This window comes from Oncorhynchus masou, chromosome 7 (genome assembly GCF_036934945.1).
Source record: "Oncorhynchus masou masou isolate Uvic2021 chromosome 7, UVic_Omas_1.1, whole genome shotgun sequence".
In the NCBI taxonomy this organism is placed as follows: Eukaryota; Metazoa; Chordata; class Actinopteri; order Salmoniformes; family Salmonidae; genus Oncorhynchus; species Oncorhynchus masou.
Genome location: NC_088218.1, coordinates 13863985 through 13891852, shown reverse-complemented (window position 1 = coordinate 13891852; position 27868 = coordinate 13863985). Strand labels below are relative to the sequence as shown.

General features: G+C 42.8%; 2 protein-coding genes across 2 annotated transcripts; one reads left to right on the top strand and one right to left on the bottom strand.

Annotated features, from left to right (window-relative positions):
- The first annotated feature begins 872 nt into the window (after positions 1 to 872).
- On the top strand, positions 873 to 17997 carry LOC135543319 (insulin-like growth factor-binding protein 2-A). The gene is made up of 4 exons (XM_064970497.1): positions 873 to 1359; positions 14024 to 14202; positions 15748 to 15888; positions 16762 to 17997. Exons 1-4 carry the CDS (start codon positions 972 to 974, stop codon positions 16918 to 16920), a joined length of 867 nt encoding a protein of 288 aa, XP_064826569.1. The 5' UTR covers positions 873 to 971; the 3' UTR covers positions 16921 to 17997.
- A 482-nt stretch (positions 17998 to 18479) lies between these two features.
- On the bottom strand, positions 18480 to 27562 carry LOC135543318 (insulin-like growth factor-binding protein 5). Its single transcript, XM_064970495.1, has 4 exons — positions 26646 to 27562; positions 22290 to 22507; positions 22067 to 22186; positions 18480 to 20378 (listed from the first exon to the last, which is right to left on the bottom strand). Exons 1-4 carry the CDS (start codon positions 26977 to 26979, stop codon positions 20241 to 20243), a joined length of 810 nt encoding a protein of 269 aa, XP_064826567.1. The 5' UTR covers positions 26980 to 27562; the 3' UTR covers positions 18480 to 20240.
- Positions 27563 to 27868: the final 306 nt, after the last annotated feature.

Here is a 27868-nt window from a genome sequence, read left to right as displayed (position 1 = left end):
ACTCCCTGCCTGGCTGAAGAGTATGGTTACAGTATATATGCAATGTTTATTTCTGTGCCCTTAAATAAACAGCAATTTGTCTCCCAGGCAACCACAGCAGTCACTGGACGGGTTAATGGGAGCTTGTTTGGTATGTAAGCACGACACCTCAGCGCCTGGCCCCAGCTGATCAATAGGCAACATGCACAGCGCCCACCGGGTAGGGAATGGCATGCCGCCTCTGGGCAGGGCTTTCATTAAGTGTCAATGGACATGGAAGGAATACTTTTTGTTTATGTTTTTTTTTTCTGGGAGAGGGTGCATGCTGATAAAAATAAACATGCTACAGTATGGAATATTGCCTCTCTCAGTCTCAGGCCCAGCCAAGGGAATGCTGCCTCATTTTCCTCCATTGAGTTGCATGATACTAACACATAGATCATTCTCTTTTTGCCTTTCCCTATTGTACAGTGTATTTTTTGCACATTTCCAACAATAGTACTATTACAAATAGGCTGCATAGCCTATAATACGGATAGTATCTAGATCTTACATTTCTTAGTTTCCATTGATCAGAATCATTTTAAATAGAACGTTTCTAGGGCATCACTTCAGTGTATCCTATGTGTGTTTGGGTTTGTCTGACAGTTATTTCTGCTTGTTGTAATAAATCACCAAATCTATCTATATACAGGCCTCATCAACATCAACAGTTGGCCAGAGACATAATGTAAGTTGATTACAAACAGTCATTTGGACTGGTCTTAGGTATACTTGTGCATGAAAACTTGAGAGGCTATATAATATTTTCGTCATAGCACAAAATTGCCTGTTAGGGTTTGCCTGCTGCTCTTCCATACGCACCACTGGTCTGACGAGCTGTCAATTAATCTGCGGTTGGTAGGACCCTGCAGAACACAACCCATCCGCTGGCTTCACCTGTTCGCATGCACAGTTATTTTACCTGGAGTTGCGTTCCATCGCCTCACTAAATGACAAGACGTTCCACGCCGAGGATGTTATCGTATTCAGGCTGCAGCTTGCTGCTGCTGTCGGTGGCTTTCGTGGGAGCTTCTTTCGCGGAGATGGTCTTCCGTTGCCCGAGTTGCACCGCCGAACGTCAGGCTGCGTGCCCGAAGCTCACCGAGACCTGTGCAGAGATTGTGCGCGAACCGGGCTGCGGTTGCTGCCCGGTGTGCGCCCGGCAAGAGGGCGAGTTATGCGGCGTGTACACCCCGAGATGCTCCAGCGGGCTCCGGTGTTACCCGAAGCCGGACTCCGATCTGCCTCTCGAGCAGCTGGTCCAGGGGCTGGGGCTGTGCGGACACAAAGTGGTCACCGAGCCCACGGGGAGCCAGGAGCACCGGGAGAAATTTAGTGGTCAGTTTCAACAAGCTTGATACATTTGCAATGTTGTAATGGAACAGAGAGGAAGTTTGGGAAGTATGATCATTAGTAGGCGTTAATCTATAATTGCACTGTCATTGGGGTGGTTTACAGCCTTTAGCATGGACCGTATTGTGATGTATTTAATTCGCAGCAGTCTAAACTAATGATTTTGGCGTCCATTTGCTCCTAGAAACATTGAAAATGTAATTAACCCGCTCTAAAACGCCTATTTATTTGAATTATTTGTTATTACACAGGTATAACACTTTTATAACACCATTTTATCAAGGTACTTTTGCCTTTACATGTACCGAATTGAACTGCAAATGGCATAAGCCTGTATTTGGCATTGGGCTATATGTCCTAATCACAAATGAAAGAAACGTTTGCAGGTAGTATCATCCATCAGTCTCCAACAACAACCAGAACTACACCGGACTAGTTTGACTTATTGACCTCCATGTGTTGACTTATTGGACCCTGGAATCCAATAGACTCCCTTACCTATCAATATTATTCCTGTATAACATACACTGTATAAGCAAGCCTATACTGTAAGATGTACTGTATGCTTGATTATACCCTGAAATAACATTCCCAGCTTGTGTTTTACACAGAAATCCCAAAACATTCATATTGAATTGGATAACATGAGAGAGGAGAGAGAAGTAAAATAATGCCACATTGATTGGCAATTTGGACTTTGTACTTTGACCCCAACCACTGTCAACTAGTGTCAACTGGAGTGTTTGTTGAAGCTTGTTCAGTATGCTGTGATTTCTACTAAACCTAATGTCAATGTCCCCATCTGCCAAATGTAACATTTGATTAGATTATGAAGGAGAAGCTGTGATTCCTGAACAGTTGAAATGGATTAGGACCAGGTCACCACAGACAGGAGCACTAGACATGCACCTGGAGTAACCTACACTTGCACATGTAGCCAGAGATAAGTTGGGTCTTAGGAGGTAGTGCTGTTCTAATACTATTTCTATGGTGGAACTCTTCCTGAAATAGCTACTTGCAGTCTGCTTTGCTACAGCCAGATGCCACAGTCCGAGCCTACAGTACAGTGAATTGCCATGACGCCATCCTATATTTCTCTGCTCAAACTGTTTCTCTTCTACTCTGACTGTTTCTATGTATTCACAGGCTGGCATGTAAGGGATGGGTTACACCTGGTTTACACAGTACTACCATGTACACCTGGGTTACACAGTACTATTATGTACACCTGGGTCACACAGTACTATAATGTACACCTGGGTTACACAGTACTGTTATGTACACCTGGGTTACACAGTACTATTATGTACACCTGGGTTACACAGTACTATTATGTACACCTGAGTTACACAGTACTACCATGTACACCTGGGTTACACAGTACTATTATGTATACCTGGGTTACACAGTACTATAATGTACACCTGGGTTACACAGTACTATTATGTACACCTGAGTTACACAGTACTGTTATGTACACCTGGGTTACACAGTACTATAATGTACACCTGGGTTACACAGTACTATTATGTACACCTGGGTTACACAGTACTATTATGTACACCTGGGTTACACAGTACTATTATGTACACCTGGGTTACACAGTACTATTATGTACACCTGAGTTACACAGTACTACCATGTACACCTGGGTTACACAGTACTATTATGTATACCTGGGTTACACAGTACTATTATGTACACCTGGGTTACACAGTACTGTTATGTACACCTGAGTTACACAGTACTACCATGTACACCTGGGTTACACAGTACTGTTATGTACACCTGAGTTACACAGTACTACCATGTACACCTGGGTTACACAGTACTATTATGTATACCTGGGTTACACAGTACTGTTATGTACACATGGATTACACAGTACTGTTATGTACACCTGAGTTACACAGTACTACCATGTACACCTGGGTTACACAGTACTACCATGTACACCTGGGTTACACAGTACTAGTATGTACACCTGGGTTACACAGTACTACCATGTACACCTGGGTTACACAGTACTGTTATGTACACCTGGGTTACACAGTACTGTTATGTACACCTGGGTTACACAGTACTATTATGTACACCTGGGTTACACAGTACTATTATGTATACCTGGGTTACACAGTACTGTTATGTACACCTGGGTTACACAGTACTGTTATGTACACCTGAGTTACACAGTACTACCATGTACACCTGGGTTACACAGTACTACCATGTACACCTGGGTTACACAGTACTATTATGTACACCTGGGTTACACAGTACTATTATGTACACCTGGGTTACACAGTACTATAATGTACACCTGAGTTACACAGTACTGTTATGTACACCTGGGTTACACAGTACTATTATGTACACCTGGGTTACACAGTACTATTATGTACACCTGGGTTACACAGTACTATTATGTACACCTGGGTTACACAGTACTGTTATGTACACCTGAGTTACACAGTACTACCATGTACACCTGGGTTACACAGTACTACCATGTACACCTGGGTTACACAGTACTATTATGTACACCTGGGTTACACAGTACTATTATGTACACCTGAGTTACACAGTACTGTTATGTACACCTGGGTTACACAGTACTATTATGTACACCTGGGTTACACAGTACTATTATGTACACCTGAGTTACACAGTACTACCATGTACACCTGGGTTACACAGTACTACCATGTACACCTGGGTTACACAGTACTATTATGTACACCTGAGTTACACAGTACTACCATGTACACCTGGGTTACACAGTACTACCATGTACACCTGGGTTACACAGTACTATTATGTACACCTGGGTTACACAGTACTATTATGTACACCTGGGTTACACAGTACTATAATGTACACCTGGGTTACACAGTACTGTTATGTACACCTGGGTTACACAGTACTATTATGTACACCTGGGTTACACAGTACTATTATGTACACCTGGGTTACACAGTACTACCATGTACACCTGAGTTACACAGTACTATTATGTACACCTGGGTTACACAGTACTGTTATGTACACCTGGGTTACACAGTACTATTATGTACACCTGAGTTACACAGTACTATTATGTACACCTGAGTTACACAGTACTGTTATGTACACCTGGGTTACACAGTACTATTATGTACACCTGGGTTACACAGTACTATTATGTACACCTGAGTTACACAGTACTACCATGTACACCTGGGTTACACAGTACTACCATGTACACCTGGGTTACACAGTACTATTATGTACACCTGAGTTACACAGTACTACCATGTACACCTGGGTTACACAGTACTACCATGTACACCTGGGTTACACAGTACTATTATGTACACCTGGGTTACACAGTACTATTATGTACACCTGGGTTACACAGTACTATAATGTACACCTGGGTTACACAGTACTGTTATGTACACCTGGGTTACACAGTACTATTATGTACACCTGGGTTACACAGTACTATTATGTACACCTGGGTTACACAGTACTACCATGTACACCTGAGTTACACAGTACTATTATGTACACCTGGGTTACACAGTACTGTTATGTACACCTGGGTTACACAGTACTATTATGTACACCTGAGTTACACAGTACTATTATGTACACCTGGGTTACACAGTACTGTTATGTACACCTGGGTTACACAGTACTACCATGTACACCTGAGTTACACAGTACTATTATGTACACCTGGGTTACACAGTACTGTTATGTACACCTGGGTTACACAGTACTACCATGTACACCTCGGTTACACAGTACTGTTATGTACACCTGGGTTACACAGTACTATTATGTACACCTGGGTTACACAGTACTATTATGTACACCTGGGTTACACAGTACTGTTATGTACACCTGGGTTACACAGTACTATTATGTACACCTGAGTTACACAGTACTGTTATGTACACCTGGGTTATACGGTACTATTATGTACACCTGGGTTATACGGTACTATTATGTACACCTGGGTTACACAGTACTATTATGTACACCTGGGTTACACAGTACTATTATGTACACCTGAGTTACACAGTACTATTATGTACACCTGGGTTACACAGTACTATTATGTACACCTGAGTTACACAGTACTGTTATGTACACCTGGGTTACACGGTACTATTATGTACACCTGGGTTATACGGTACTATTATGTACACCTGGGTTACACAGTACTATTATGTACACCTGGGGTATACAGTTCTATAATGTACTTCGGACAGAATTCACAGTATGTTACCTGTAAAAACAAAATGAGGCAATGTTTATGACTCCCTTTCAAACAGTCCCTTATTAACCACTTTCTTGCAGGTTTAAGCATCCCAGTATACAGAGTGATATAAACTTCTGGACACAATCTGGTGTGTCCACGAGATTGTGCATTAAGCAGCCCCGTTACACACGTTTCCTACACATTTTCATTGTCTAAATAGGCAGATGTGCGAAACCACAATCTATGACAACTCAGGCCATGGTAGCTACATCACATTTCCTGCTTGTTGAAACAGAGTAAACCTTGGGATAATTAATAGCAGTAACACTTTAATTAAGGGCTTGTTTAATAAAGGGCTTGATTAATAAAGGGCTTGTTTAATAAAGGGCTTGTGTAATAAAGGGATTGATTAATAAAGGGCTTGTGTAATAAAGGGCTTGTGTAATAAAGAGTTTGTCAGGAGTTTATAGGATCAGTTTATAAGTCAAACATAAAACGCATTGTTTAACAGTCACATCCGCTCATGTATCAAAATAATCATCTCTTAACTTACCTCTTTCTCATCTGGCAGAACACACGTAATACACACAACTGCAATGAGTTGTCGCATAAAGCTGACTTCTTACTGTTATTATGTGAACACATGTTATAACCAAGGGATACGTGTTCTGCATTCTCCAAGATTGGATCACTGGGAAATGCAGAGCACCCTATATGCATTCCTTCATGCTACTCATCTCATGCTATACAGGCCTTAATGCATGACTGGCATGTAGCCTTTCATCCATGGAAGACGTGATATGAAAAGCCTCCTCAGTGTCTGTGGTGCACCCCGTGTCTCCTCCTTACCTGAACCCTGTGGTGCATGGGCATCTTTATTAGCCCACCAGCCTACGCCTAGACAGTAGCCCCTCATTGTCAATATCAAGTGGTACAGCTACAGTCGGTTTACTGTGACGCGTCAGAGAATGATGTAAATAGAGACGTTGGGGCGAGATTGATTCCACAACAGGCAGACGGGGAGTATATCATATTATTACCTAAAGACACGTCGTAGTCAATAGTACATCACGTGAATACAAAGACATACTATTAAAAATATATATTTAAAAGAAGGGTAGCGTCCCAAATGGTTCCCTATAATGGGCCCTGGGAAAAAGTAGTGCACTCCTTTGCAAAAGAGACCCTGCTAAAATAAAGGTTAACTAAATAGGGTGCTATTTGAGACACACAAAGGTTCATCACTCATCCTCTCATCAAGATCACATCGTTGGGCTGCCACTTATCCAACAGAGGGAGGGTTACCCCACCCACAACCCAACAAAAGACCAACAAAAAAAACTCTCAAAGCTTTACAAGGAAAACAGATCCTGACCATCTGGCTGCAACTGGGCGGTGGAATAACACGGCTCCCTAACGAGGGGTATTCATCTGTACCTGCATGGATCCACTGCTGGGGTGCCCAGGCCTCTAGACGGTGCCCGCAGGCCCGAAATAGCCCCTGATAATCCCTCCTGCTTCTCTAAAACACAGGCATCACTGCCATCCACCCCTGGGGCTGCAACTTCACCCGAAGCCATGCTAAGAATCTCAGCGTGCCTCAGACGCGGTCCAGAATAAACCTGCTCCCTTTCTCTCTCCCTCTCCCTTTCATTCTTTCTCTCTCTCTCTCTCTCTCTCTCTCTCTCTCTCTCTCTCTCTCTCTCTCTCTCTCTCTCTCTCTCTCTCTATCTCACTCCCTCTCTCTCTCTCTCTCTCTCTCTCTCTCTCTCTCTCTCTCTCTCTCTCTCTATCTCACTCCCTCTCTCTCTCCCTCTCTTTCTCTCTCACTCTGCTTTTCTCTCCCTCTCCCTTTCATTCTTTCTCTCTCTCTCTCTCTCTCTCTCTCTCTCTCTCTCTATCTCACTCCCTCTCTCTCTCCCTCTCTTTCTCTCTCACTCTGCTTTTCTCTCCCTCTCCCTTTCATATTTTCTCTCTCTCTCTCTCTCTCTCTATCTCTCTCTCTCTATCTCACTCCCTCTCTCTCCCTCCCCCTTTCTCTCTCACTCTGCTTTTCTCCCTCCCCTTTCCCTTTCATCTCTCTCTCTCTCTCTCTCTCTCTCTCTCTCTCTCTCTCTCTCTCTCTCTCTCTCTCTCTCTCTCTCTCTCTCTTTCTCACTCCCTCTCTCTCTCCCTCCCTTTCTCTCTCACTCTGCTTTTCTCTCCCTCTCCCTTTCATTCTTTCTCTCTCTCTCTCTCTCTCTCTCTCTCTCTCTCTCTCTCTCTCTCTCTCTCTCTCTCTCTCTCTATCTCTCTCTCTCTCTCTCTCTCTCTCTCACTCTCTCTCTCTCTCTCTCTCTCTCTCTCTCTCTCTCTCTCTCTCTCTCTCTCTCTCTCTCTCTCTCTCTCTCTCTCTCTCTCTCTCTCTCTCTCTCTCTCTCTCTATCTCACTCCCTCTCTCTCTCCCTCTCTTTCTCTCTCACTCTGCTTTTCTCTCCCTCTCCCTTTCATTCTTTCTCTCTCTCTCTCTCTCTCTCTCTCTCTCTCTCTCTCTCTCTCTCTCTCTATCTCACTCCCTCTCTCTCTCCCTCTCTTTCTCTCTCACTCTGCTTTTCTCTCCCTCTCCCTTTCATTCTTTCTCTCTCTCTCTCTCTCTCTCTCTCTCTCTCTCTCTCTCTCTCTCTCTCTCTCTCTCTCTCTCTCTCTCTCTATCTCACTCCCTCTCTCTCTCCCTCTCTTTCTCTCTCACTCTGCTTTTCTCTCCCTCTCCCTTTCATTCTCTCTCTCTCCCCCTTTCTTTCTTTCTTTCTTTCTCTCGCTGGTTCCCTCCCTCCCTCCTTCCACTCCCCTCTCTCTCCAGTGTTTGGAAAAACACAAGCTATGTCTGAAATGTTACTGAGCTGAGTGGGGTTGGAAGGGGACCTGTGAAAGGGCTTTGCAGGGGATAGGGCTGGCTTCGACAGATGGTTTGATGTTTCTTCAACGAAGATAATGGAGTTGAAGGAGATTTAAGTGCTGGGTATGTGTGTACAGAAGGAGGCCAATGCATTTGGCTGCTGCAATCACCCAAGATCTGTTGTTCATGGCTAGCTCGATGGCTGCAGGCAGAGCTACTGTCTTAGGAATTGATCCTTGTATGATGGTGGTTTGTGTATCAAGGCCAGTTGACTTGTTACATTGATGCCATGACTTGGATCACATGTCTGGTGTAGGGTTGCTAAATTCATTTTCATCTTTCAACAAATTCCCTGGTTTTCCAGAAATCCTGGTTGGAGGATTCTGGATATCCTGGTTATTCCCTCCTGACTCCGGGGGAGCCTCCAAACGGGATTTCGTGCGAACCAGAGAATTTATTGAAAGTCCCGGAAATGCAACCCTAATCTGGTGTCCTATCGTCTCTGTTAATAAATGGATAATTAATTAATGGATATGTTCACTCTTCAAAGTTAATCTGGTCTTTTCAGACCTCAAAAGTGGCCTAATGTCAAGGTCACGTCTACAGGCCTCAATCCCATAGGAATGGGAAAGATGGGCACCATCTCTCTCCCCTCTCTCTCTATTCTCTGTATGTGTGTGCTGTAATTGTCCGTGCTGCCCTGCAGGTTCGATGGGCTCTGGCTTGCCTCCGTCTCCCTGTCTCTCTGTCCTCCTGAGCCAGGTGTGTGTGTCCCAAATGGCAAAATACTCCCTTTTCCCTATATAGTGCACTACTTTAAACCAGAGTCACATAGGGATACAGTGTTGTTTGGGACGCATCCAGAGTCCCAGGTTTAGCCTGCAGTCAGTCAGTTCAGGGGTGGATAGATGCCTGGCTGGGAGCAGCCAGTGTCTACGTGTCAGGACCTGCCCAGCCCCAGCTAGCTTCACGCTGTGGAGGAGCCTCTCAGGCCAGATAGCCTGGCTGTGAGGTAAACACACTTGCTCTGTGCTGACTGTGTGATTCTAGGAGGAGTGTCCTAGCAGGCCTTGTAAAGGATAATGGGAAGCAGTTATGGAGCTGGCTCTTTTTAACTACAGCTCCCCAAAGTGCTTTACTGTACAGTCGTTGCCAAAAGTTTTGAGAATGACACAAATATTCATTTTCACAAAGTTTGCTGCATCAGTGTCTTTAGATATTTCTGTCAGATGTTACTATGGAATACTGAAGTATAATTACAAGCATTTCATACGTGTCAAAGGCTTTTATTGATAATTACATTAAGTTTATGCAAAGAGTCAATATTTGCAGTGTTGACCCTTCTTTTTCAAGTACTCTGCAATCCACCCTGGCATGCTGTCAATTAACTTCTGGGCCACATCCTGACTGATGGCAGCCTATTCTTGCATAATCAATGCTTGGAGTTTGTGGGTTTTTGAATTTGTGGGTTTTTGCTTGTCCACCCACCTCTTGAGTGAGGATTGACCACAAGTTCTCAATGGGATTAAGGTCTGGGGATTTTCCTGGCCATGGACCCAAAATATCAAAGTTTTGTTCCCCGAGCCACTTAGTTATCACTTTTGCCTTATGGCAAGGTGCTCCATCATGCTGAAAAAGGCATTGTTCGTCACTAAACTGTTCCTGGATGGTTGGAAGAAGTTGCTCTCGGAAGATGTGTTGGTACCATTCTTTATTCATGGCTGTGTTCTTAGGCAAAATTGTGAGTGAGCCCACTCCCTTGGCTGAGAAGCAACCCCACACATGAATGGTCTCAGGAAGCTTTACTGTTGGCATCACACAGGACTAATGGTAGCGCTCACCTTGTCTTCTCCGGACAAGCTTTTTTCCGGATGCCCCAAACAATCGGAAAGGGGATTCATCAGAGAAAATGACTTTACCCCAGTCCTCAGTAGTGACACCAGGCCATCCTCCAAAAGTCTTCGCCTCACTGTACGTGCAGATGTACTCACACCTGCCTGCTGCCATTCATGAGCAAGCTCTGTACTGGTGGTGCCCCGATCCAGCAGCTGAATCAACTTTAGGAGACGGTCCTGGCGCTTGCTGGACTTTCTTGGGTGCCCTCAAGCCTTCTTCACAAAAATGTAACCTCTCTCCTTGAAGTTCTTGATGATCCGATAAATGGTTGATTTAGGTGCAATCTTATTGGCAGCAATATCCTTGCATGTGAAGCCCTTTTTGTGCAAAGCAATGATGACGGCACGTGTTTCCTTGAAGGTAACCATGGTTGACAGAGGAAGAACAATGATTCCAAGCACCACCCTCCTTTTGAAGCTTCCAGTCTGTTATTCGAACTCAATCAGCATGACAGAGTGATCTCCAGCCTTGTCCTCGCCAACACTCACACCTGTGTTAACGAGAGAATCACTGACATGATGTCAGCTTGTCCTTTTGTGGCAGGACTGAAATGCAGTGGAAATGTTTTTTGGGGATTCAGCTCATTGGCATGGCAAAGAGGGACTTTGCAGTTAATTGCAATTAATCTGATCACTCTTCATAACATTCTGGAGTATATGCAAATTGCCATCATACAAACTGAGGCAGCAGACTTTGTGAAAATGTATATTTGTGTCATTCTAAAAAGTTTTGGCCACGACTGTACAGTCAATTGTGAAGGTGATACGTTATATATACACATAAACACAGGGAAATGCAGTATCATTATCACTATGCTGGCCCTAGAGTAAGGTAATAATCATTTATTACACAATAAGTCACATTGAGATTAAAGGGGATAATTAAAGGGATCATTTGAACTATGAATGTGTGTTGGTTTGACCTATCCAGTCTCCCCTTCTCCATCCATGGGCCATCTGCTCAGTTTACTAGAGTCTAGACTGTCAGACATGAACCTTCTCTCCTTTGTGCTGTTCTGGGAATTTGACAAGCATCAGCTATTAAAAAAGCAAGGAAGCCACTCATCCCTTTTGTCTGCTGTGTTAATTCAAGCAGTGGACCGGACAACAAAGTAAAAACAATGGAGCGCAGCTCTGTTGACGTTGCAAAGCCCAGGCCCACCTCTGTGGATCGGTGGAACAGAGTGTACTGCAGGAACGGGGCCCCCTTAGAGTGGGGTCCTGACCCTGTCCGTGTGTGTCTCTGTGTGTGTGTGTGTGTGTGTGTGTGTGTGTGTGTGTGTGTGTGTGTGTGTGTGTGTGTGTGTGTGTGTGTGTGTGTGTGTGTGTGTGTGTGTGTGTGTGTGTGTGTGTGTGTGTGTGTGTGGTTTTTAATAGACTCAAACCTTCTTAGGTTTCCTCCATGAAGCTGGAATCAGTATATTACAGTTGGAGACAGTTGGGATTATCTATTAGATGAAAACAACATAATTTGTGTGTGTCTGTGTCTGTGTGTGTGTGTTTAGGGATGTATAAGTGTGTGTGTGCGTGTGTGTGTGTGTGTGTGTGTGTGTGTGTGTGTGTGTGTGTGTGTGTGTGTGTGTGTGTGTGTGTGTGTGTGTGTGTGTGTGTGTGTGTGTTTTTTTTTTTGTGCATGTCTCACACCTGATTTCAGTTGACTTCTGCCCTCTGTTCTGCAAAGGACACTGAGAGCACAGAGTTTCACGAGGAGAGCTGAAGTTAGATCTGATAGTTTCACGAGGAGAGCTGAAGTTAGATGTTTAGATCTGATAGTTTCATGAGGAGAGCTGAAGTTAGATCTGATAGTTTCACGAGGAGAGCTGAAGTTAGATCTGATAGTTTCACGAGGAGAGCTGAAGTTAGATGTTTAGATCTGATAGTTTCACGAGGAGAGCTGAAGTTAGATCTGATAGTTTCATGAGGAGAGCTGAAGTTAGATCTGCCACTGTTGTGTCGTCAGCAAACTTAATGATGGTGTTGAAGTCGTACTTGACCACTCAGTCATGGGTGAACAGGGAGTACAGAAGGGGACTAAGCACACACCCCTGAGGGGCCCCAGTGTTGAGGATCAGCATGGCATATGTGTTGTTTCCTACCCTTACCACCTGGGGGCAGCCCATCAGGAAGTCCAGGATCCAGTTGCAGAGGGAGATGTTTAGTCCCAGGGTCCTTGGCTTAGTGATGAGCTTTGTGGGCGCTATGGTGTTGAATGCTGACCTGTCGTCAATGAACAGCATTCTCACATAGGTGTTCCTTTTGTCTAGGTGGGAAAGGAAGTGTGGAGTGCGATTAAGATTGCATCTGTTGGGGTGGTATTCAAATTGGAGTGATCTAAGGTTTCTGGCATGACGGTGTTGTGAGCCATGACCATCCTTTCAAAGCACTTCATGACTACCGACGTGAGTGCTACAGGGCGGTAATCATTTAGGCAGGTTACCTTCGCTATCTTAGGCACAGGGACTATGGTGGTCTGTTTGAAACATGTAGGTATTGCATATTATAAATCTATTGGATTGTGAACGTCAGAGGGACCCCTCTTGCTCCTTCCTTAGTGTAGAATACACTTCACTTAAGGGCAGGCCAAGCCTGTTCTATCTTATAACCTATAACCTTATAACCTCTGTCGTTAATAGTGGTATGTCACTGGACAGCCTGACAGTACAGAGCGTTTGTAAACAATACATTACTCTGAAAGTTTATTCATCTAAGATTTCCTTAAAACAAGGTCCAGCCAACTGTTTCCTCTCCCCTGCCGTTTCTGTTATTCTTCCATTTTGACGGTCCCAGAGCCCTGGGAGAGCTGCTAGTGGGCCCTCAGCCACCGCTCTGTCTGTTGTCAGGAATAGCATGGACAGCTAGAAGGACTCGCAGGGCCAGGTCCCCTGCATTGTTTGGTTGATGTTTAACCACAGGTTATCTGGTCAAACAGCTGAGGACTTCTACCTCCCTTCCCCAGATAGTGTGGTGTGTTAGTTCTGGGTGGTTGCTGTTCAAGCTTTCGTTCTAATCAGTCGGACATGAAAATGAGCTAGTGCCCTTTCATGACATGCCTTGACATTGGAGGTGAGGAGGACACTAGTCATATCAAGTGAAGGTGCACCAGAGTTAACAGAAAAGTGTACACAGACAGAATCATATGTTCACTATTGGTTCTCATTCTTGGAAGTTAAAATGGAAAAATAAACAAATAATAATATTTCACAATATTTTTGCAAATAAATATTGCACCTTTAAAGATGTATCTATTTCCGCTGAAAGATCCACCATGCATGCCATTGCCAAATGTACTAAAGCCAACCTGCTGGCCCTATCATTTCTCATTTCATGAAGGAAGGTGCAGTATACTTAATCATTCACATGGTTGAGCTTTTCTGTGATGTAATGACAATATGTTATAACAATGTAACAATGTTATGACAGTGATGTAATGAACGATCAATTGATTTAATGGAACTGGTTTCCATAGAGCTGTTTTGATTGTGTTTGTATTTGTGTGTGTGTGTGTGTGTGTGTGTGTGTGTGTGTGTGTGTGTGTGTGTGTGTGTGTGTGTGTGTGTGTGTGTGTGTGTGTGTGTGTGTGTGTGTATATGTGCATGTATCCTGTGTCTTGCGTGCATGTCTGTCCCTCAGGGGAGGTGGTGGACCTCCTAGACACGAGCCTGACAGAGATCCCCCCAGTGAGGAAGGCCACTAAGGACAACCCATGGCTGGGGCCCAAGGAGAACGCTATGCGCCAGCACCGACAGGAGATGAAGACCAAGATGAAGAGTAACAAGCCGGAGGACCCCAAAACTCCCCGCGGCAAGCAGGTTAGTAAACACCTAGTACTAAACAGTTAGGCTACATCCCAAATAGCACCCTATTCCCTTAATATGGGCCCTGGTTAAAAGTAGTGCCTTATATAGGGAACAGGATGCCATTTGAGACGCTTCCTTGGTAAACCGAGACCATTAGTGGGTCGCATCTGTTAGTAAACAGTTAGTGAACCTGGGATCCTGATTAGCAGTATCCATGTCCCTTTAGGAAGGAGTCAGTCTTATCAGAACCTAGTGCACTGCTGCCATCTTCTGGAGCCGACCTGATGGTGTCCAGCAGCTAACAATGTCTTACTGCCAATTTGGACAGTTAATTAAGGCCAGCTTTTTCAATCGGAAAATGTAGATAAGCATTTCTATTGGACAAGAGAGCCCTCCGTTTGATAACGTTTGCCCCCATTTGAAGCGTACTGAACGTGACCACGGGGAAGGTGTAAATGTTTCACACATGACAGTACAAGACCCTACTGTTGAAAACTGTATTGTTTCCTTGAAGTCGGGCCTGGCGTCCTGTTGTAGACTGACCTAGGACAATACTTTGGTAGTACTTTATAATAACACCTTGTAATGAAGCATTTATAATGGATTAATAAATAGTTTATTCATCATTACACCCACATATGTAAATGTTAGTAAGCCAGGTATTCACATATTTATGAATAACTATGTCATAATAATTAACACGATCGTTCATAAGATGTTTAATATCGGTCCTTATAAACCATCTACTAATCATTAGTTAAGTGTTCTTGCGTGGCCTCATTTAAAGTGAGCGCTGTTTATACTTTATAAATGCTTTGTAAATGTTCTGAGTGACCGCTGTAATTTGTCACAAAAAGATGGACATGCCATTGGTAGGCATTCCAGCAGTACCTGAATAAACGGTTTACTAATCTATTATAAACGCTTTATTTCAAGATGTTATTATAAACTACTACCAGTACCTATTTTCCCACATTGAGTGATTTTCCTTGAGGATAATGATTTTGGCATTTCACGGATGCCAAGTTTAAACTAGAACCATTTGCCCCGGATATTAGCGAGTCTTGGCAACACATCAAAACCCATCAGGAGAGACTAAGTGCAAAGAAATGAACATTCCAATCGGTTTTACTATTGATGAAGCCATAAAACCTACAGAAAGAGGGCGATCAGGTACTTTGGCAATAATCCATGAATAGAATTAGTCATGCAAATAAAATTTACTTTATTTGGTTAACTATTCAAATAATTATTTTGCAGTCTCATGGCTTGGGGGTAGAAGTTCAGAGTCCTGTTGGTTCCAGACTTGGTGCATCGGCACTACTTGCCGTGCAGTAGCAGAGAGAACAGTCTATGACTTGGGTGGCTGGAATCTGACAATTTTTAGAGCCTTCCTCTGACACCGCCTGGTATAGAGGTCCCGGATGGCAGGGAGCTCGGCCCCAGTGTAATAGTCAGAGACTATTAATCATGTGAATGGTGTTGCCTGTTGCTCCAAGGTCTGAGATTTCCCAGGCTATTAATCATGTGACTGGTGTTGCCTGTTGTGTACTGTAGATTCAGTGTCAGCAGGAGCTGGACCAGGTACTGGAGAGGATATCTAAGATGCCCTTCAGAGACAACCGAGGCCCACTGGAAGACCTGTATGCCCTGCACATCCCCAACTGTGATATGAGGGGGCAGTATAACCTCAAACAGGTGACTACACCCTGCACATCCCCAACTGTGACACGAGGGGGCAGTATAACCTCAAACAGGTGACTACACCCTGCACATCCCCAACTGTGATATGAGGGGGCAGTATAACCTCAAACAGGTGACTACACCCTGTACATCCCCAACTGTGATATGAGGGGGCAGTATAACCTCAAACAGGTGACTACACCCTGATATGAGGGGGCAGTATAACCTCAAACAGGTGACTACACCCTGCACATCCCCAACTGTGATATGAGGGGGCAGTATAACCTCAAACAGGTGACTACACCCTGTACATCCCCAACTGTGACAAGAGGGGGCAGTATAACCTCAAACAGGTGACTACACCCTGCACATCCCCAACTGTGATATGAGGGGGCAGTATAACCTCAAACAGGTGACTACACCCTGCACATCCCCAACTGTGACAAGAGGAGGCAGTATAACCTCAAACAGGTGACTAACACGATCGTGTACATCCCCAACTGTGACAGAGGGGTCAGTATAACCTCAAACAGGTGACTACACCCTGCACATCCCCAACTGTGACAAAAGGGGGCAGTATAACCTCAAACAGGTGACTACACCCTGTACATCCCCAACTGTGACAGAGGGGGCAGTATAACCTCAAACGGGTGACTACACCCTGCACATCCCCAACTGTGACAGAGGGGGCAGTATAACCTCAAACAGGTGACTGCTCACTCTTACTTCATGGCCCAGGAGCATACATACACACACACACACACACACACACACACACACACACACACACACACACACACACACACACACACACACACACACACACACACACACACACACACACACACACACACACACACACAAACACATGTTCATTCTGTGTTTCAGTGTAAGATGTCTCTGCACGGCCAGAGGGGGGAGTGCTGGTGCGTCAATCCACACACCGGTCGGCCCATCCCATCAGCACCGACCGTGAGGGGAGACCCAAACTGCAGCCAGTACCTTAGAGGGCCAGAGATGGACACCCTCGCCTCAGCCCAGAAATAGTACGGCCCTGGTTCTCCCTTTGATCGAGTCTTAAAACACAACAGAGGAAGCAGTACTCTAAACACTTAAGTAAGCTATCAAAATGTTTGTGCGTCTGTTTCTGTGTATAGTTTTGTTTGGTATTAAATCAATTCTCAGCGATATCGTACAATGTAACCACCATAATGTGTCTTGGCTTGAGAACAAATTCCACTGCAAAGGCATAGGATGTGACAGGCAACAAAGATGAAACCCATTCTTCTTTGCAATTTCAAAGGAAGTCAGTGTTTAACTGGTATTTTCATTGATCTCTCTCTCTCTTTCCCTCCTCTCGAAGCTTTTCTGTGGTGAACAAAGTCTAATGAGAAGAATGTTTACTATGGGCTGAATTCTAACTAGAAATCCATCTCAGACTTTTGTGTAAAATTCAAGCATTGATGTCAATGGGCGATTTGCACGTAAATTCCAATTATATGCACATTTGGCAGTTAGTATTCACCGCTATGGACCTCTTGTATTCAATGTATCTGTTGTAGGGTATCTAGAGAAATGTTGTCATGAAAAAATGATTTTACTTATTTGAAAGGTGAATATGTGAAGCAAAAAACAAAACGGCGAATTGACGCTTTAAGGGATTAGTGTCTTACTTACTTAGTGTTTGGATGGCTGTGTTTACACTGGTAGCCCAATTCTGATATTTTGCCACCGATTCGTCTTTTGACCAGTCAGATCAGATCTTCTGCGTGTGTAAACGCAGCCCAAATGTCTTACGTTCTGATGCAGGGAAGTGAACATGTCAAATGTTTGGTGGTTATGTACTCAACTCCGCCTACCGTTTGTTTGTTTTACAGTGTTCTACGCCTTCAGGTTGGTAGGCTACTAAAACTATGAAACCTACCTTCTATAGCCTTTGGAATACACATATGTCTTCTATACACTGTAGGAAAATCACATAGGCAGGGTCTTGTTGTTCCAAACACAAATACACGTTTTAGATTTCCTCGTTAACAGGAACACAAATAGAAATGTATAATTGTTTTGTGATAAGGAACATCTTGCTATAAGATGAAGTACATGATTAAATGGATGGTAACCTCCTGTACGTTGATTGTGTATTCATTGGGGCGTATGCCCTGGTATCTTGTGTCTCATTTTCTTACTGGAGGTCTAGGTGCAGATAAGCCATCGTATTTCATGGTACAACCCATTTCATGGTACAACCCATTTCATGGTACAACCCATTTCATGGTACAACCCAGTTCAAAGCTAAACCCACATGATTGCCTATGTTCAGGTGTTTCATGGCGGTTGGCAGACACTGCTTTGTATGTATGGAAATTCTTCTTCGTTTCTTTATGTGGTATGGTAGCTATGGTAACTGGATCTTCTGGTAGACAATAATTTGAAGCCAGCAGCAGGTGAGTAGGGAACTTGCATTAAGGCTTACAAATAGCGTTGCAAAATTCCGGTAACTTTACCCAAAATTGGCAGTTTTTCCAGAAATCCTCATTGGAGGAAAGTTACCGGAATTTTGCAACCCTACTTCCACAGCATCGAGCAAACAAAAGACAGAACAAACCTTCCCATACATCAATACATAACTTTATTTAAATAAATGCTTTGTCGTTACAAAAAAGACAAGGTTAAAGTATATCAATTACACAGTGAATAAATATGACATATTTGTAATATTCACATGGATTTGTTAGTAACACTTCACTTAAAGCCAACAGGTGTATTGCGTTGTAAGAATTGTCATAAGCATGTATGACCCTGTTATAACGTCTTACCATCGTCTCTGATGGACCCTGACTAAACAGCTATTTTCAGCATGTTAGTAAATTGCAGCAAAGAAGCATTGTACCGTTTGGCTTTAAGTAAACTGTTACCTATTAGTTTCCTACATGCTTTTTTATCACGAATATGAAATGTTTGAGATTTCATGGTCTTTCATACAAGCAAGCTTAAGACTGAGTTGAGAAACCTTTCCAAGTCTCCTATGCATTCTAGTGGCAGGCATAGGCTGTACACACAGCCCCTGTCAAAGCTATCGGCATGTTACCATACCCTGAAAAAAGGGATGTCTATGTCAAGGAATGTCAACAAAATATCTGGCAAATGTTTTGAGCTTCAATAAAATCAGTTGACGTCTGATTTAACATAATGTTCACAAACGGGACGTAGGATCAAAAAGTGTCATCACGGCCTTCCGTGACCAATCTCCACATCCACATACTGCCAAAATGTCCTTGTTCCACGACAAGGCCTGATAATCTGGATGTAAATCTGGATTCAAAGTCATGAGAGAGAGAGAGAGAAGGCACTGAGATTTCCATAGAAACCCAAAGAGCCACACCTTTCCAGGGGTCATACAGTAGAGTCCTAGGCAGAAGACTGTGTTGTGGTCAGACAGGAAGCTACGAGAAGTCAATAGAAACGCTGTGCAGCATTTGCATGCGATTTGAGCCTGTGTTGGACTTTTCAAAGCACCTGTACTTTCTTGGCTGTCATTTATAAATGACAAAACAAGAAAATGACTGTCATGATGTGTTTTTGAGGTGATCTTTTTTTTATATACTTCACGGAAGGTAAGGCACAATACAGACTACTAAAGGAGAAAGTATAGGAGGCACACACATACACACACAGTAATTTCATACAGTCACCCATATGACACTATATTGAGACACAACCCATCAGAAGTAGCAGTTGATGGGTTTATTAAGATAGCTACTGTAACTACTCTGTAACAACCTACTGTATACGAGCAGTTACTAGTTCTTAAGACCCTCAACTCAGAACAATCTGGGAGACAAAGTGGAAGAAAGGCAGGACTGAAAAAAGCTCATCTCACCGTACTCAGAAAGACATATAAGGACATAGACCCAAACTCAGACAATAAAGTACTTTCAGTCACTGAGGTTCTCTTGTAGGGGAAGTGCTCTGAAGGGACAAACACTTGGACCAAGGGAACAGAGTTACGTTTAAATATGACCCCAGATTACTGTGCTCCCCAGTAAAAAGTTTCTGTCAACATCACGATAACAACATACAGTAGGTGAAAAAGATTAGCTTTACTCTTTAGCCTTAAAATTTTGTTTAAACAGAATCTAATATAATTTAAATCAGAGAACATTGTTATATGTGCTTCAAAGAGAGGTTATAGGTCATCTCAGTATAGGTAGATGTATAGTTTAAAACCATGTGTATGTACTGTATCTGTGCTCTGCTTTCCTGATTTGATTGGCTTTTGCATATTTTGCATGTACATGTGATTTGCAGGAGTAGGGGTAAAGGGAGGCGGGCCTTGGCTCATGTCAGGTGACCAAATTGGCCATCTCTCATTCGTTTTTGTTGCTGTTGCTCTCCGGGTCTTTGCACTGGATGTCTACTCCACTGTAGTCCGTGCCAGGGAGCTGCACGCCAAAACGGTCCACACACCAACAGATCCCCCGCTTCCGCCCACGTGATGGTTTACACTGCAGGAGGAGAGGAAATAGCAGGGAATAAGATGGAATACAATTAAATGAAATAGAATAGGGTAGAATAAAATAGGATAGAATAGAAAAGGATAGAATAGAATAGGTGTCACTCCCTGACGATGGAGAGCCTTTTTATTCTCTATTTTGGTTAGGTCGGGTGTGACTAGGGTGGGTGATCTAGTGTGTTTATATCTATGTTGGCCTGGTATGGTTCCCAGTCAGAGGCAGCTGTTTATCGTTGTCTCTGATTGAGGATCATATTTAAGCAGCCATTTCCCCATTGTGCTTTGTGGTATCTGTCACGTTCTGACCTTTATTTCCTTTGTTTTGTCATTATTTAGTATGGTCAGGGCGTGAGTTGGGGTGGGCAGTCTGTTTGTTTTTCTATGATTTGGGGATTTTCATGTTTTGGCCTAGTATGGTTCTCAATCAGAGGCAGGTGTCATTAGTTGTCTCTGATTGAGAATCATACTTAGGTAGCCTGGGTTGCACTGTTTGTTTGTGGGTGATTGTCTATGTTGATTGCTTGTTTTAGAGCAGTTCGCATTAGCTTCACGGTTGTTATTTCGTTTAGTGTTTTTGTATAGTGTTTCAGTGTTCAGTGTTTTCTTTATTAAAATTAATGATGAACACATACCACGCCGCATTTTGGTCCTCCGATCCATCTCGCCTCTCCTCTTCAGATGAAGAGGAGGACGACCGTGACAGTATATTGTTTTTATGTTGATGCCTGTGAGCTCTACAGAACGGCACGTTTCGTTGCTCTTTATTGGTTTTGTGATTTTCATTTAATAAAAATGTGGAACTCTACATACGCTGTGCCTTGGTCCGTTAATTCATTAGACGATCGTGACAATAGGATAGAATCGGATACAATAGAATAGAATAGGATAGAATAGAACAGGAAAGAATCTGATACAATAAAATAGAATAGAATAGGATAGAATAGGTGTCACGACTTCCACGGCTCCTCTCCTTGTTCGGGCGGCGTTCGGCAGTCGACGTCACCGGCTTTCTAGCCATCGCCGCTCCATTTTTCATTTATCCATTTGTTTTGTCTTATTCCCTGCACACCTGGTTTTCATTCCCCAATCACACTACATGTATTTATTCCTCTGTTCCCCCTCATGTCTTTGTGTGAGATTGTTTTGTGTTACGTGTCTATTTTGATGCACTATACTGGTATATGTTTATTCCGTGTTTTATTTTCACGAGGTATGTTAATTTGTTTGAACATAATTATTGTGACTGTTTGCGCATTTTGCACTTTTGCCAATTGGCTGGAGGTTTCGATGCAGTGTCCATCTGTTGGTTTCTCCTGCCTAAATAAAGTGTGCGCCTGTTCACAACTCTCTGCTCTCCTGCACCTGACTCCGCTCCCAGTACGCACACCATTGACAATAGGATAGAATAGAACAGGATAGAATAGGATAGGATATAATAGTATGGAATAATATAATGGAATAAGATAGAATAGGATCAAATTAATAGAATATGATAGAATAGAATGGGATACAATAGTATAGGATATAATAGGATCAAATGAATAGAACATGATAGGATAGAATAGGATAGGATATAATAGTATAAGATAGAATGGAATAAGATAGAATATGATCAAATGAATAGAATATGATAGAATAGAATAGGATACAATAGTATAGGATAGAATAGTCTATGGGTACCTGCTTGTGCTTGAAGAATCCCTTCTTGTCACAGTTGGGAAGGTATAGGGACAGAGCTAGGACTCTAGATGTGTTTTTCATCCTCTGAATGATCCCGTCCAGCTTTCTCCTGCAGGGTCCCTACACACATACAGGGTCATAGCTTAGGGCAAGAATGGTGTGTGTGTTTGTGTGTGTGTCTGCGTGTTTGTCTGCATATACACTGTATATATGTTCAACTTACAAACTCAGGCTGCAGTTTGTCCAGGGCGAGGGTTGAGTAGTCAAGGCTGCTGACAGAGTGGAGCTTGGCCTGCTGTCTCTTGCGGTCTTTAGCCTGTCTCATGGCCTGAGCCTTGCGGCTGCTGATGTGGTCTCTGCCCCCGTACAGAGGCACCTTGGCCTGGGGCAGCAGGGACTCTGGAACCTCTGCTAACATAGCTTCCTCTGGAGAATAACCGTCTGGGGAGACAGAGAGTCAGAGAGGATGATGATGGTGGTGAGGAAGAGGAGCAGGAGGAGGAGGAAGCAGAGGAGGAGGAGGTGAAGGGGAGGAGGAAAAAGAGGGGGAGGGAGAGGAGGGCGAGGAAGAGGAGGAGGAATATGAAGAGGAAGAGGAGGAGGAAGTAGGAAGAGTGGGATACTGTCAAGGTCTTCCAAATCGGTGCAGATGAAGGAAAAGAGTTGAAGAGAGGCAGTGGGTTTAGACAGAGCCACTCCTAACACTGGAGGGAGACCTTGAGGTTTTTCCCAATCAAAAAATCTCCAGCTGACTCATACAATGTGTGCCTACTTCTCACATGGTCAGTCAGTGGTTAAGGGAGTTATTCGCCACCGTGCATTTACAAGCATTTCTCCATTCTCTTAATCTGATCCTCTTCTCTCTTTGCCCCACCCATTGGAGAAAAAAGTACCCAACTGTCATACAGTTGTAAAAGTAAAGATACCTTAATAGAAAATGACTTAAGTAAATGTGACCCAGTAAAATACTACTTGAGTAAAAGTCTAAAAGTATTTGGTTTCAAAAGTAAAACTGTAAATTGTTTCAATTTCCATATATTAAGCAAGCCAGACGGCACCATTTGCATTTTTATTTCTTTATGTATGGATAGCCAGGGGCACACTCCAACACTCAGACATCATTTGCAAACAAAGCATGTGTGTTTAGTGAGTCCTCCAGATCAGAGGAGGTAGGGATGACCAGGGACGTTCTCTTGAGAAGTGAGTGAATTGAAATGGTGGAAAAAGTACCCAACTGTCATACTTGAGTAAAAGTAAAGATACCTTAATAGAAAATGACTCAAATAAACGTAAAAGTCACCCAGTAAAATTCTCCTTGAGTAAAAATCTAAAAGTATTTGGTTTCAAATATACTTAAGTATCAAAAATAAAAGTATAAATAATTTCAAATTCCTTATATTAAGCAAAGCAGATTGCACCATTTAAAAAAATATATGTATTTACGGAAAGCCAGGGTCACACTCCAACACTAAGACATAATTTACAAACAAAGCAATTGTGTTTAGTGAGTCTGCCAGATCAGAGGCAGTAGGGATGACCAGGGATGTTCGGTTGATAAGTGCGTGAATTGGACTATTTTCCTGTCCTGCTAAGCATTCAAAATGTAACGACTTCCTTTGGGTGTCAAGGAAAAGGTATCGAGTGAAAAGGACATTATTTTCTTAAGGAATGTAGTGAAGTAGTCAAAAGTGGTCAAAAATAGCAATAGTAAAGTAAAGTACAAATGCCCCAAAAAACTACTTAAGTAGTACTTAATACTGTATGTATACAAGATTTGTACTGGAGTTGTACACTGGAGTTGTTGCATGCGAGGTGGAGATTTCCTTTTGCAGAGTCCCTGGCTTGTAGCTGGAGCTAAGAGGGAGCTAAATGTAAACTGTGACATAGCTGGATTAGGGCCAAGAGAGTGGTGTGGTCTATCATGACATGACACTGCAACAGACCTCTCAAGTCAATGCTAGGCACATGCAATGGAAGACATGACTTTTAAACTGGGTCATCCAATGAACATACAGCATTCTACACCTCTCTCTCTCTCTCTCTCTCTCTCTCTCTCTCTCTCTCTCTCTCTCTCTCTCTCTCTGTCTCTCTCTCTCTCTCTCTCTCTCTCTCTCTCTCTCTGTCTATCTGTCTGTCTCTCTCTCTCTCTCTCTCTCTCTCTCTCTCTCTCTATCTGTCTGTCTCTCTCTCTCTGTATCTCTCTCTCTCTCTCTCTCTCTCTCTCTCTCTGTCTCTCTCTCTCACTCTCTCTCATTCTCCTCCCCTATCTTCCTTTCTCCTCTCTCTCTACCCCTTGGCTGTGAATGACAAATGCGAACAGCTCCTATAAAACTGCCAAGAATCTCTGGGTCTTGCCAAATCCAAATGTCCACATCTCTACAAGCATATTTCAGCAACCCACTTCATCTGCCATAAAGATATCAACACTGACTAAAGATAGACCATATGCAGCAGGGACAGATCAATAAGCATAAGGAATGTTTCATTACAACAAAGTTATGAGTTATATAATACATAAGAGTTATAACAGTTACATATTATAGAAGAGTTATGAGTTATAGAATAGGATCAAATGAATAGAATTTAAGAGTTATAAAAGTAATATATTACATACGAGTTATAAGAGTTACATATTATATAAGAGGTATAAGAGTTATATATTACATAAGAGTTATAAGAGTTATATATTATATAAGCGTGATAAGAGTTATATATTATATAACAGTTATAAGACTTATATAATATATAAGAGTTATAAGAGTTACATATTATATAAGAGTTATATATTATATAAGATTTATAAGAGTTATATAATATATGAGAGTTGTATGATAGTTGTAAGAGTTACATAAAATATAAGATTTATAAGAGTTTTATATTATATAAGAGATAGAGTAGTTATATATTATATAAGAGTTATGAGTTAAATATGATATAACTTTTTATTTTATTTTATGAGAGTTATAAGAGTTGTATAATATATACGAGTTATATTTTATATGAGAGTTATAAGAGTTATAAGAGTTATATTTATATAAGAGTTATAAGAGTTATATATTATATAGGAGTTATAAGAGTTCTATATTTTATATCAGAGTTATGTATTATATAAGTTATAAGAGTTATATAATATATAAGAGTTACAAGAGTTATATAATATATGAGAGTTGTATGATAGTTGTAAGAGTTACATAAAACATATGATTTATAAGAGTTTTATATTATATAAGAGATAGAGTAGTTATATATTATATAAGAGTTATGAGTTAAATATGATTAAATATTTTTTATTTTTTTATTTGAATGTAATATCTTCTGTTGTTCTTGTCTATTACTGTTCTTTACTTTGTCATGTACTTGTATGTTTCATTTGGACTCAAGGAAGAGTAGCTGCTGCATGTGCATTAGCTAATGAGGATCCATTAGGTTGAGAATATATCTTGTGACGTCATCGCTCCCGGCACCCTTCCTAGATTATTCTCAGAAAAGAGAATTCCCTCTTCTGTCCACCGGTTCCGCTGACACTATTTCTCTCCCGAGGCTGGCGCGTAGGCAGCATAGCCCAGTCAGCGAATAGAACCCATTCAGGTCCTCACTTCCTAATCTGGCCCTCTCTAATCTTGCCAGTGCTGCTGACTGAGGGATTCAGTGGGTTATGATGTATTTCCTGATCTGGGCGAATTTGATGCTCTCGAAATGCCACAGATTTAGTTGTAACGAAAAGACCCTTCCTCTCTCTTTCTACCTTCCACTTCCTCTGTCGATCTCTCTCCCTCTGTATCTGTCTATCTCTCTGTATCCCTCTTGACCCCCCCCCCTCTCTCTCTCTCTCTCTCTCTCTCTCTCTCTCTCTCTCACTCAGTCTTCATCTGTCTATCTCTTTTTCTCTCCATCTACCTCTTTACTCTCTCTCTCTCTCTCTCTCTCTCTCTCTCTCTCTCTCTCTGTCTGTCTTGCTCTGTCTTAATCTCTTTCTCTCTTTCCTCCCCCTTGCCCTCTGTCCTCTCTAAATTTTCACACCCTGCAGGAAATGAGAAGAGGTGGTAAATCTTACCCAGCAGGAGGCTGGCAGTCAGAGAGGCACGCTCAGCCAACATTCTGCATTCAGACACAGTGACTGTCCTTCAAATGGCCCTCTAAAGAGCTCAGGAGGCTCTAAAATGTTTGTAATCTTCTTCACCTTGTTTCATGTACCAGGCACTAGGTCACTCATGCCAAGATGATGCCCTTGAAAACCCCTGATTTTCAGCTCTCAGCTGTGTGTTATCAATCAAACAATCTTGGCAATACATGTGGTGGATTCGGAATACACTATGTGTGTGTGTGTGTGTGTGTGTGTGTGTGTGTGTGTGTGTGTGTGTGTGTGTGTGTGTGTGTGTGTGTGTGTGTGTGTGTGTGTGTGTGTGTGTGTGTGTGTGTGTGTGTGTGTGTGTGTGTGTGTGTCCACGTCTAACAAATGGGATAATCTGCCGATGTAGTTCCAATAAAGATATGCGCGTCTACATATTGAACATTTTAAAGAAATACAAATGGTAAATGGTAAAATATGATAAATCAGTAAATGAAGACTCATATTTACCCCTGCCTGGATGAAGCGGCTTGTACATCTTCTCGTTGGCGCACACTCCTCTCCCGTGGAGGAGCGCGTGCAGCGGTTTCTCCTCCCCGCTCTTAGGCAGACATCGGAGCCCGTGCGTGCAAGTCCCCGTGTACACCCCGCACGACTGTCCCTCCGGGAGCGCGCAAGTTAGGCAGCAACCACAGCCAGGCTCCTTCACCAGCTGGCATCCCACCGGCACTGGCGGACACATCGACATAACCTTCTGGTCACACGGTTCGCACGGTACGAACGAGCCCAAACAACCCGACTCGCTTAGGAGAAGCGTTGCCAGGACAGAAAAACTAACCAGCATATTGTTTCAAATTAAAATGATTACAAACATAAAACAACTATAATCAACTACTATGTGTTCTGCATGGAACGCTTGCAATGCTTTCGATCATTGGGGTTTTGGGGCAAAAGTCCTTGAAAGAGTCACCATCCACAGGTGGCCACTGCCTGAGTGCGTAAAAGTCCCTCAATCACTGTATCAGATGCTAAGGTTCCACTCTTCACGCGGGCGAAGTGTCTGCGTTGTCTTTATTGTGTCAAATGTCCAATTATATTCGAGTTTAGATTGTCTACCGAGTAATAACCCGAGTCTTCTCCTTTTGGGCTTTCAAATGTCCTTTTACGCATGCACATCAATTGTCTCCAAATGAAGAAGAAAAAAGCAGGGATTGTCTTGTAGAAGAACCAATCTCTGTAGGCTGTCCTCTCCGCACGTTTTCTGAACATACAGTATAATATGTGGCTTTGAGCTTGCCTTTTTAAAAACTGCCAGAGGCGATTCCTGTAACGATGGCTATATGTCAAACGACGTTGATGGGGGAGGGCGCACTTGTCAACTCCATGCGGTGCTGTTGATTGAACAGGGCGGGTCCTGGCAAGTCCCTGACTTCTACCGCTGTGTACAAGGCGATGCTGAGGGCAAATAAATAAAACCAACTGACTGGGACCACAATGTTTTGGGGAGGATCTGCATGTGCTGGATGACCCCTGCATCAATCATGGACATTGACAGGGAATAAATAGGCCTATCTATTTGTAGGCTACAATTTCTCTTTGAAATACACTATTCTGGTGTTCTTTTCTGGTGTTTTTTTGTAATCAGGTGGGGAGGTGTTTTTTTTAATGAATAAAGTAACACTAGTGATCCACCCTTGAGTTGTATGGACTGATTTTAGGACCAGTGGACGAGA

What these genes read in the sequence shown, in the direction of transcription:
- LOC135543319 (XM_064970497.1), top strand. Translation starts at nt 972, where the DNA reads ATGACAAGACGTTCCACGCCGAGGATGTTATCGTATTCAGGCTGCAGC. An exon ending in GCACCGGGAGAAATTTAGTG is followed by an intron (nt 1,360 to 14,023) that starts GTCAGTTTCAAC and finishes TCTGTCCCTCAG; the next exon opens with GGGAGGTGGTGGACCTCCTA. An exon ending in AAACTCCCCGCGGCAAGCAG is followed by an intron (nt 14,203 to 15,747) that starts GTTAGTAAACAC and finishes TGTGTACTGTAG; the next exon opens with ATTCAGTGTCAGCAGGAGCT.
- LOC135543318 (XM_064970495.1), bottom strand. Translation starts at nt 26,979, where the DNA reads ATGCTGGTTAGTTTTTCTGTCCTGGCAACGCTTCTCCTAAGCGAGTCG. An exon ending in GCCGCTTCATCCAGGCAGGG is followed by an intron (nt 22,508 to 26,645) that starts GTAAATATGAGT and finishes CTGTCTCCCCAG; the next exon opens with ACGGTTATTCTCCAGAGGAA. An exon ending in GATTCTTCAAGCACAAGCAG is followed by an intron (nt 20,379 to 22,066) that starts GTACCCATAGAC and finishes CTCCTCCTGCAG; the next exon opens with TGTAAACCATCACGTGGGCG.